Here is an 11,666-nt window from a genome sequence, read left to right as displayed (position 1 = left end):
AAACGGCATCTTTCGACATTCAAAGAAAATATTGTGATTGTGACTGATGTCTGGAGGATGTATAAATGCAACTCCAAGCAGAAATGAGTCATTTTTTCACATTTTCTTTGGTTTTTTGTAATATAATAATATAATAACATTAACAATAATAATAATAACATAATCTTGCGTGAAAATAAAACTTGCATAAATACTTTCTTTAACATTTTGACGTTCAGGCTGCTTAAGGGTCGGTTAAAAGTACGGCGAACTTTGAAGCTGTTTATCTACTGCAAAAGTCGTATTAGAGAAGCGATCTTTAGCGTGCTCAAATTAGCTGCTTAAGATAATTTGGCTATTTGGGGAGCTTGTCGATTATGAAAGTTAAGTGTACCTATCTGACGTTTGAAAGTGTTTAGTGGGAATAATTTTGTCCAAAAATACCCACGAGACTTGACTGTGTACAAAGCTAGTTTCGTTCGCTATTTCAAATTGCCTGGGTTGTCTGATTAATAAGCAAAGGCATACTTTTTTTGGCAATCAGGAATAGGTTTAAAAAGGTTAAAGCATTTTTACTCATTATTTTTTCAAGGTTCCATAATTTCTTTACAAGTTAACGAGAACATCTTCTGCGTGTAGCAGGATTCTTACCGGCTCACAGGCTTCGTCCAAGGTGGTGATATAAGCATATAACATGGAAAGACAGTAACTGTATTATCACTGTGCGCTGCACTGTTACCTCTTGAGGCTACACCAGGGCTGGTGAAGCCTCAACCGCTTGAGTTAAATTCGCGTCAAATAATATACTCAGATCTATTAGGTGGGGGTTTTTCGTTGTCTAGGATTTGTCGAGGGTTATAATCTCTTCTGCTATATTGCTCCAGTTGTCTAAGCCGGAACACATCAGATTGTCTTCGTCGAAACGGCGCAAAGTCCCCTCAGATATCTCTGGAATGCGCTGGCATGTCCAGGTACGTTGTACGCAAAAGACACAAGTTGCGTGCTGCTGGGATAACACTTTCCATTCTATCGATAATGTTGTTTTAAAATCATAATCAACAGTTCAGTATCGCTCATAATTCATAGCTTTTTTCAGAAGAAATTGAAGCTGCGTCATATTCCCCATGCCATCTCATCTTTAATCTAAAAAAATCCTTCTAATTTGATCTTGTTTGTCCAACAAGTATGCCAAGGTTGTTCGCACCTTCGCGCATATAACCGCATCGCAGTAGTAATAGTAGTAATAGTATTAGTAGTAGTAGTGGTAGTAATAGTAGCAGTAGAAGTAGTAGTAGCAGTAGAAGTAGTAGTAGAAGTAGAAGTAGAAGAATTAGTAGTAGTAGTAGTAGAAGAAGAAGTAGTAGTAGTAGTAGTTCTAGCAGTAGCAGAAGTAGTAGTAGTAGTAGTAGTAGTAGTAGTAGTTGCAGTAGAGACGTTCTAAAAAAATCCTTCTAATTTGATCTTGTTTGTCCAATAAGTATGCCAAGGTTGTTCGCACCTTCGCACATGTAACCGCATCGATGACGCTCCGATCCAATTTGGGATCATGTACAGGAGGATGTTCAAGGAGGATGGTGGTGTATGTGATAAACGGCACCGGTTCACATGGCAAGACCGGGGATCAATCCCATCCGGATCGTCCCCCCGTAGCAAGGACTGGCTATTCGGTTACGCGTAGGAAATAAGTCTAGTAAGCCAGAAATGGCCGGCGTGACCTTAGAGGTCGTTGAAGCCAATAAGAGAGAAATTTGTAAGGGAAGCCAGCTTTCCTAAACTTACTCTTACTAATCCGCCGTTTTCGAACTTGTGCTCGGAGACATCAAAGTTTTCCAAAAATTAATTAATACCATTCTTGGCTATCCAGCCACGCGTAAATAAAATAAAGGAGTAGTTGTAGGAATTAGTGCCAAAAAGGAAAGGAATTTGTATATAACAGTTTTATATACAAAAATCCGATCCCGATGTAAATAAATCCATAAAGATCCTCAGTTTTCGTTACAAAATATTCAATAAAAATTACAATGTAAAATGTTCACCGTTAAATTAAATTTCAAATGATATTCAAAAATATTGTTTCAGAATGTGACTGAGTTGATGAATTTCTTACCCACTGTTCAGGATGGATGCGTTACTAAACGTTACCCATCGTTACGATTTAGTTTGACATTTCGTTGTTATTCTTTCCATATGTCATATGCCGCACATTATTGTTTTGTGTTTTTGTACAACATGTCTGCTACACCTGAACGGGAAAGTGCATCTATTTCTAGAGTAAAATCGCCACGAACTCCAAACTCTCCAGGAAATGTGGCGTCGCTAAGAATAAAAGAAGCTGTAATAAACATTGTAGAGCATCACAGCAAATGGCTACAGGCTGTAGAGAAGGGCACTTTGTACTGCAACGCGATTAAACAAATCAGGAAAAATGCGCAACAACGGACAGCACCAGCGAATGATCCATACCCTGAAAATTTGCAACTTTACTGCAAAAATCTAATGGTAATGGTTACGATCATGGAAGATATAGAAGCAAATGCGTTGGCAGTTAAAGGGCAAGTAAAAACTCTTAAAGAATTCTTTTCCGATTGCGACACCATCGGATCCACTTGGAACTACCGGCGAACTTTGAATGGAATGGAGAGAATCAGAGCATCGTACAAAAAGGAGCTTACTTTCCGCAAATACATTGCAGGTAAATAGAGCATGAATTTAAGAGTGTATACAAAAATAAAATGCTGATACGAAGCATAAACTATTTTGATTGCAGAAAACATTGGACACGCACAAACAATTGATCAGCTGCATCTATTTGTAACCAGCTGGAATCATGGTATCGATATTGCAAGGGATAGAGAGTTACTTATCAAAATGCTAAAATATGAATTTAAATTACCATCATGATAGTTAGTGCCAACTACTGTAAGTAATATTTTGTGATAATTAATGCTTATTCGTATACTGGTAAAGTGATAAAATAACAGAAACATTTAATATCGACTATCTTTATTAGCTTACAGTACTATTATCACAAAAATAAAACCATAGCTAGGGCAGCATCTTTTTCATGATATCATGCATGTTCAGTTGCCTACAAAAGATTGGTTTATTTTCATACGCTCGTATTAACTACGAATGGTAATGTAAATGAGGTTGCTTAATTTATATTCCTAGAGCTTCGCTTACACTCTATCGCGAGTACTAGAAATATTAGGAATTTTCCCAACCGCTCTTGAACTGGGTAGCTCCTTGCGAACATCGTCTGCTTCGAATATGGCATCGCTAATACTGTACAGCATGATTTGAGGGCTGCAGGCGGCAACATTATATCATTTTTATGTTTCTGATTCTTAACGAAGCATTTTTAGCTTTGTGTGCAGCTTACAATTTAAGAATACGAACACAGCCATAATTGTTATCATGTCTTACCAAGCTTTTCCTGATTTGAAAACGCAAGAAAGCACTTGCGGGACATTGTAGACAGTTCGTTACTTTGAAGGAGAAAATGAATAATTGTAAATAGATTAGTTTGTGCGACGCGACGTTTGTTCGTCGCCTGTACTGATCGGCTGCTCTAAGTAAGGAGGTGGTTTCTCGGGACACATTTTCTCATCGATAAAGGCCATAGAACTATCTACTATTTGGCTAACTTCACTGCTTGAAACATCTACAACACTGCTACCATTGTTCAGCGTTTGAGATGAACTGGGATGCTCTGTAGGAAGGTAATTAGCATTCGAATTACTGTTGATATTTACATCCGACGCTATTGATAAGCGCAAAAGAGCGGCTGGATCTAGCTTAATCGCATCGTCGTAGCTTGGTGGAGCTGTAGCCACTGTGTCGTAGTCCGGTGGTTTTTCACGCCTTCGTTCCTCGGATGTACTAATCACATGAACAGGATCATCACTCTGGAATTAGTCAAGAAGACGAAATTATATTGGAACAGTCATACCATGTAACAGCTTCGCTAGTACAAAGCAATATATTTACTTCATCTCCATTTGCTCCTGAACGACCTGGTGTGTGAAGCCAACAACACATTGCAGTACATATAAGACAGGCTCCTGCTGTTAGAAGATATCGAGGGTATGATTAATTAGGATGTTTTATCGAATATATTTAAATGCTGCAATTAATGCTGATGGTAGTTACCTAAGATGCATGCAACTCCTGCATATCGCACCGGTTCGGAATAGTTTTCTGCTAGCCCTAACCAATTCACTAATGCGCCAACACATAGCAGCATCATCCCATAGCGATATGGTCGCTGGGTACGACGTGTTTCTTCCAAGGACATTACTGTAAATTAAAGAAAAGAAATAATGATATAAAATTATGTATTGCTTTAGATCGCAAGTGGAAATAGAAAATAGCTCCTCTTCCTTCGAGCGGTCATTCGCTATATTTACTATTAAGTAATGTTATTTTATGCTGAGATTATATATTTGTACACTTTCTCTCTCCTTTTATGTCTTCTTGGCTTAACAGGCCGTGCTGGACATTTCTCGCTTACTTAGATTTATTTTTAACCACCAAATCGGATAGTCTACTGGGATTTGATACCCAGTCCTGTCGTGTGGAACCGGCCCCCGATTAACACATACATCACTGACGAATACAATAACTCACAATTTGCAATTGAACTGTATACACATTCTTTAGAACATAAACCCTCTTACCCTTTAGCAGTTGAATGTGAAAAGAGCAAAATGTAACATTTGAAAGTCTTCTATAAATATAAGTGGATAAGCAATACTTATAATAGGGGTTCTCTCTCTCTCATCCGCTCTCTATCTTTCTCTCTCCTTGCGATATTTATTTACAATTATGCTCCTTCTGATTATGCAAAAATTATTTTCGCGTTTCAATTCAATAGCAGAAAATAATTCATTTTTACCGATGAAATGTAAATGTACACAACTTTCTGTAAGTCGTTAATGCTATATGCAATGAAATTTGTTTTAAGATTTTGTATTAGCAAAGGTTTTATGTGATATTTACAATAGAGATGCGAACGGATTTTTACAAATGGATATTTCTTACGTTAAAAAAAAATCAAATACAATTAATGTGTATGTTCATTGAATGTTGGATACAATGCAATCATTTGTAGTACTGAAAGTATCATAAAAAAGTGGTTACATGATTCGGCACTATTTCCAGCACGACGAAAACAGTGGTGAATGGAACCATCTTAGTAGTTCATACTTCCATCTCACGACTTACGACCATTCGTTGTAACTGTATCGAGTAATCAGCCAGTTCCCAGCAACAAGGCGCCGCAAGCTAAATGTTCCCAACTGGTTTGTACTATGTGTCACGTACCTAAATTGATAACGTGTTTTGCGAACGAGCCCGTGCACCTAACTGCATCAAAACCTGTTTTTACATCAACAAAACGGTGCTGGTCATTACGAGGCGGATTGCAAAGAAATAGATCATAAGGATGTGTCTCTTTACGCTCGAGAACTAGCGTTTCACCAGAAACGATTCCTCCTGCAAAGCGTTACACGTCCTTGGCGACTGAAGTTCAATATCATTAGCTCAGATGGTTTTTATACACGTGGTACGATGCCGTCATCGTGAAGCGACTACGCAAATGAGTAAATTAAAATTGGACGCCAATTTGCAGCCACTACTTTACTAATCTAAACTGGCACCGGCCTTGTTTAATCGACATTTCTAAACCTAAGTTTGAAACTTTTTGTCACACGGAAACCAATAAGAGTAGGAGCAGCACACAAAATCTAAAGCCCGGCATCGACAAGCATGATGACCTTCAGCACATTGGGTAGACGTGCAGAGCGGGTTTTGTTTTTTGACTTTGTTGATGGTCTTCACGAGAGTCAAAGCCATCGCCTAATGATTTTGGTGGGTCTTCCGCGTTTCAACATATGTCTGAGACGGGGGCTGGTTTGAACTAGAACTATATTATGCATAGATTTCACGTGCTTGTATTTTGCTTGACTTGCGTGAAGCTTGCCTTTCTATGTTTGTCATTTTTCTACTTACACATGAACAAGTTTTAGTTCAGTCCCCATGTACCACGATTGAGTAACAGGAAGCAATCGTCATTGAAACAAGTGTCGAATATGAAAGCACTCGAAGTGATCACGACCAATCTATTAAAACAATCAATTGAATGGCGAACGTCACTGCATATCATTTTGTGATGCATTCTTTTGCTATTGCATTAACAGTGTAGCACTGGGATTCAGAGCACTGGGGATTCGGCCTGCACAGGCAGTAGCCGAAAACAGGTGTTTTGTATTTTATTTTTTAACCTATTTCTTCGTTGTACCCAATGCTAAAGTGTAACGGTATACAACAAATGTTGTTATCGTAATAGTATAAAGCATAAAGTTGTGCTGTTTTCCCAGCTATTAAAGCATTAATGTAAAAGTTTACTTCTGGTATCCTAAATTGAGAAAACTAATGTATTCTAGACTCGGAATTGACTACAGCGCACCACTCCACCGTTCCAAATAGCTCACAATTGGACTAAAGTTTAAATTTACTTTTGCCAACATTTCTGGATCGTTGATCACGAGAAAGGAGGGAGCTTTCGTCATGCATTATTCACCGATTAAAACTCCCGCGAATCCGTTATGTTTTCTTATACGAATAGCAGTAAAAGAAAAAGTACTGCTAGTGTTGACTAACGCATAAAAGAAGGCATGAGCTGTTCGAGGTTTGTGTTTTCTTCGTGTTCTGGTTCATGATTTCATTTAGCATCTAGTTTGTAATCGGATGCAAAAGATAACCATGAGTGGTGTTAAGCTAAACATTTTGCACAGTAAAAAGTTTCTGTAAAACAGTAAGAATATATTCGAACAGATTGTTACTTCCTTGATGTAATGGCAGCATTTAAGAACTGTTTCCTAAGATTTGTTACCAAGTTATAGACACAAAACGGCGACTTTACTCGAAAAGTAACGCACCTCTTCGAATCTTCAGTAAATAAGAGAAGATAAACTTGATCAAGGTTTAAATGAACAAACATGTGTTTTGTAAACGAAACAGGTTGCTTCTACGGAGCCAAAACTTGTAGTAAAAAACAAAACATGCTGCAACGAATAATCGATGTTATTTAAATGAGTGTTGGCACGATGCATGGTTTCAATGGCCAAAAATAGAATTCTTCTTCTATCACACATTATTCGGATTGAACGTGTACACTATTCCTGATATTTCGTTTTCTTTGCACGCTACACAAACACACAAAAACACACACACACTCAGTAAGTTCACTTACTTTGATAAAACTTGTCGATCAGTCGGCAAAAGTATTTCAGAAATATTTGGTTAGTTAGTCAGCGAGCATAATAACAAAAAGGTTTTGGAATAAATTTCACCAGATTATAGCTAACTGGTTTCTTCCGAGTCTCGATGCGATGACTAATAGCACAACACTGTAAAGGAAAAATCCGCCTTAACTAACTATTCAGCAGGAACACATTCGCGTACGATCGGTTAGTGCGGCTTGACAAACGACGACACATCACACAGCAGACGTGTCCGCGATCACTGCTGGACTGGTATACGTGAAACTCGCAGGTGCCGTACGCACTTCACTAGTCAGCAACGGAATTGAAGAAGTTTTGTTGCGTTTCGATCATACCGGTAACGTTTATGGAACGCGCGGCACCGTGTATTCAATAGTCGCGAGTGCTGATTGTGTCTGAGAGCATGAACTTGAAACGCTGCTGAGTATAATATTGAAAAACAAATACGAACACGTTTTGTTTACCGACCACTAGCTGCAGTGCTCCCATACACTGTGCGAGCGATCGCGTAGATCGTTGAGCAAACCGGTCCGTTGTTTCGTGGTCATCGTCATGGTAACGGTCATTAGCAAGAGTGTGATATTGCTAGTGGGTTGGTAGTAGAAGGCAAGTTGTTGTGTTAGTGATACGCTACTCGATATCACATTTTTATAAAAGGGAGTGACGAATTTTGGGTTCACTGGGATGATTAAAGTGATAATGCAAGTTGATGAAATCAAGTTTTGAAACATTCATTTTTTTTTTGCTTGCACTCAACACTATATTACGCGTGCCGTTATGCACAAGTTCATGCAAGGGTTAATAGATTCGCTCTCGAAAGTAATTAGTGTGTTTGGGTTCGGTTGGAGGTGAACACAATTTAGTGTACGGTACATATTGTTTGCCAATGCGTTCTCCAAACCTTCCCACTCCACTCCTTCGGATCTTGTGACTTGTTAGCACATGTGGTCTGTTTCATCTGACCGTGAACTTTAGCGGAACCGGTACCACCTTAGACCGGAACATTACATGTGCAGTTGTCACCTAGCCCAAAGGCTATTCTGTTGCAATATACTGGGCTTTAGCAGTGGTTTTTTTTTGTAGTGTTATTTGTAGTTCTTAGTGGTTTACATGCTTACAAAAAAAAAACTAATATAAATAATGTCATATCGAACTGACAATGAAAATTCCTGAATACATTACATCAACTTGTTGAAATAGTTTAATAAACATTTAACGATAAAGCTCAATTGTTAAGGTAGGCTTGTACTATTATCTGTGTTTAAAAAATCTACACAATGACTGTTATCAAGCTGTGCTTACTAACGAAGATCGTCGCTCGATTAACGACGTTGTACAGGTCTAGGACACCGTCTGAACTCATATCGGTCTATTTTACTTCACAATCAGCTCGACAGTGACCTCCGGCATAGGGAATGTATGGGATCTCTCAATCAAATGAAAAACCGGTTCAATACGCCCGACTTGGATGCATTTCGTAGACGATCGTTTGTTTTCATTTGGTTGTGACACATACGCTAGGCGCAAGACAAAGCCCCAAACACAACTCAGCGTTCGTTTGTTGGTCAATCATCTCAACATCATCGTGCAAGAGAAAATCCGTTGTAGCTGCATTACTTGGCGTGCATGCCGGGCTTTCTTTGATACTGTGGCATTCAACTGTGCTGTTCACTTCAAACCAAACGATACTGCTGTGTTTTTATATTAAACGAAATCGTTTAGTACACATCACCAGTGACCAGAACCAGCACGACACAGTAATAGCATAACAACCACAAGCAAACTGCTGTTTTTCGTCTGCTTCTGCAAATAGAGCCAGTTGTCAATAAGACATCCTACTTTTCACGACTATTCGTTAATGTGGCTGTTTATTTCGCAGCCTGAATTTGCATAAAAGTGGCTGACATTGTGACAAGTCAACAATACTGCTTAAATATTAGACTCTTGGGTACCAATTTTACATTCTGCTCAATGTTCAACGATCTGTGTATCAAATGTTCAAAATTCCATATCTAGTTCCTCATTCTGCAGCACATTACCATATGCTTGCCTTTACACATGAGTACGACGAAACAACATTAAGTTCGACCTTTTGCTTGCTGTCCTTACACATTAGCTATACCTTAATATGCTTTGTTATTTGTTAGTTACTTTAATGTTTGTAAAATATATCCAATATATATGATTTCGTTAGCTAATCACATCACTGTTTCTTCTATGCACTCACTCATATTATCCATTATATGTAATTCCTTTTGGTTTACATGAAACACTACACAAATAACGTTACTTTTCTGCGATACTTTATAAATTACTGATCTGTTCGTTCGGAAGAGAAAAACAACACTAGTTTCACGACAGATGAAAAAATAGGCTACAGTCGGTATTTCATTTACACGCGCTCAACACGTTCACCAAACCACAAACACAGAGGGCTCAAATCGAGAGAGTACATTCTCTGCCTTAAAAGTGGTGAATGCGTGAGAAGATGTGATCTGCGTGATACTCGGTTCGATGTATAACGAGGCAGAAAAAATAGGCACAAAATACTCAATTTAACACGACCGCTCTTAACTTCTCTGTCTTTCTGATTGTACACGTTGGCTGGCTTAAGTTGAATGGCAAATTCTTTTTCACTCACTACAATTTTACAACATCCCCAAAATGAATTTTAGTATTAATTAGGTTATTTAAGATAAATACAATTTTAAGAAGACAAAATTATAAAAATGGGCATATTTTCTAAAGCGGTTCAAATAACGGGAAAAAATAAACTATTCCATTTATTGGACAACTTAATAGTAATATTTGAGAACAATATTTGTCTATCACCAAAAGTGCATGTTTAAGATGTTAGTTGTTAAGTAAAATTAATGATGCAAGTGGAATGTTCTAAGTGGCATTCCATTTTTTTAACTAACATTTAGCATAATTAACATACTGCGTCTTACAACACACTTAATCATTGCTAGTGAGAAAACGTGTTAATTGTTTACCTTCAATAAAAGTATAATAACAGTTTGTATTATATACAGGATCAAAAGTGGAGCAAAGATAATCTTTTATACATTGTTCCACTTGATTCCATAGTGACGTATTTCAGACCCGGTTTTCGTTCCTAATCCCCTAACAGAACAAAAATTTTGTTAGATCATTTCCACGAGTTCACGCCGGTTTAAACCCACAATTGCTGCACCGTAACGAATCACGAGGTACGGTTCCATTAAACCTGTCGAGATATATTTTCCGTCTTTTCTAGCGCGATAAAATTACGATCGTACTCGCTTTACAATGCAACATTCACATCACTAAGTCAATATTGAATAAATCACAACGGTATCTTTGTCAAATATTCTACACTTGCCCGTGTCTACGAGATGCAAGTAACTCTCGGTTGTTCAAATATCTGCAGAATGATAACGGTATCGTACAGTTGAGAAATGTTTTTATTTCCTATGAAATTTGTTTTACTGTTTACAGCACTTATACCTTATTTAATTTTATTAAAATTGTACACGCTTCCTTTATTTTAAAGAACACTCATTATTGAACAGATTTATAATATTCAATTTAAATGAATCTTCAGTCAGATGATGGATAATCAAAAATGTCTTTCTAAAAAAAAAATACGGACGACCTTTACGTATCAAATATATACACAAAAACTATCAAAATAACGAAAATTAAAATAATTGTATTAAAATATCTTCAAAACAAATACCTCTAACTCGGAGCTCCATCGTTATACTGCTGTTGTTTTATCTAACTAATTTTGAGAGTGCACACTCTAAATCACTTCACATGCGTTTTTGCATAAAACCAGCAATGTGATAGGTATTGAAACTTGTTACACGATTAAGAAAAAATTCTACACTACCGTGATTACGATTGCAGTAGGTCAATCACTCTTTTTCACAATTCACTGAAATACCCTTTCATTCGATCGGCAAGCAAAACAACATTCGCACATAACCACTGCAGTTTCTTTAATTACATTCGTGCGCTCGACCTATCCATTGGCTTTGCTGACAACGACTATCTGAAGAAAGTACACTATCGTATCGAAGAGTCTGTTGTAGAACTGCCACATTCCATTTTCGACGAGCGTATTTTCTTCCACCTTTGCCGTTGAGAATATATGTGAGCACTTTGAAATATTTATGCCGGGCGCAGATTTTCTTTGTGTATCTGGTGTTCATTTCATTGTTGCTTTGTCACTTGTGTAGGATGAAGCTTTAACAGATATTTAAAATTTCTATTCAAATTGTCACAGTCATTGTTTTTGTTAATGACAAAAAAACATTTCATTGAAGATTTATCTCCACAATTGCAGTTGAACAATGTTGGTATACATTTTCTTAGTTACACACATAAAATAACAAATAACAAATTAGTTTTTAT

The 11,666-nt window shown here is 37.5% G+C and overlaps 1 protein-coding gene and 1 long non-coding RNA gene across 4 annotated transcripts; one reads left to right on the top strand and one right to left on the bottom strand.

The window, feature by feature from the left end:
- Positions 1–2,362: 2,362 nt before the first annotated feature.
- On the top strand, positions 2,363–2,764 carry LOC125764266 (uncharacterized). The gene is made up of 3 exons (XR_007418449.1): positions 2,363–2,478; positions 2,552–2,671; positions 2,747–2,764. It is a non-coding gene; the product is annotated as an uncharacterized LOC125764266 (long non-coding RNA).
- Positions 2,765–2,962: 198 nt separating this feature from the next.
- On the bottom strand, positions 2,963–11,527 carry LOC125764265 (uncharacterized). 3 transcript variants are annotated; one of them, XM_049428300.1, is made up of 4 exons: positions 10,987–11,527; positions 4,132–4,278; positions 3,970–4,046; positions 2,963–3,887 (listed from the first exon to the last, which is right to left on the bottom strand). In XM_049428300.1, exons 1-4 carry the CDS (start codon positions 11,003–11,005, stop codon positions 3,501–3,503), a joined length of 630 nt encoding a protein of 209 aa, XP_049284257.1. In that variant the 5' UTR covers positions 11,006–11,527; the 3' UTR covers positions 2,963–3,500. The 3 variants fall into 3 exon arrangements, with proteins under 3 accessions (XP_049284257.1, XP_049284258.1, XP_049284259.1); XM_049428301.1 differs by lacking the exon at positions 10,987–11,527 and adding an exon at positions 9,493–9,658; XM_049428302.1 differs by lacking the exon at positions 10,987–11,527 and adding an exon at positions 7,235–9,366.
- Between the last annotated feature and the right edge of the window lie 139 nt (positions 11,528–11,666).

Source organism: Anopheles funestus, chromosome 2RL (genome assembly GCF_943734845.2).
Source record: "Anopheles funestus chromosome 2RL, idAnoFuneDA-416_04, whole genome shotgun sequence".
Taxonomy (NCBI): Eukaryota; Metazoa; Arthropoda; class Insecta; order Diptera; family Culicidae; genus Anopheles; species Anopheles funestus.
The sequence above is the reverse complement of the archived record's forward strand: the minus strand, read 5'-3'. Positions and strand labels throughout refer to the sequence as shown.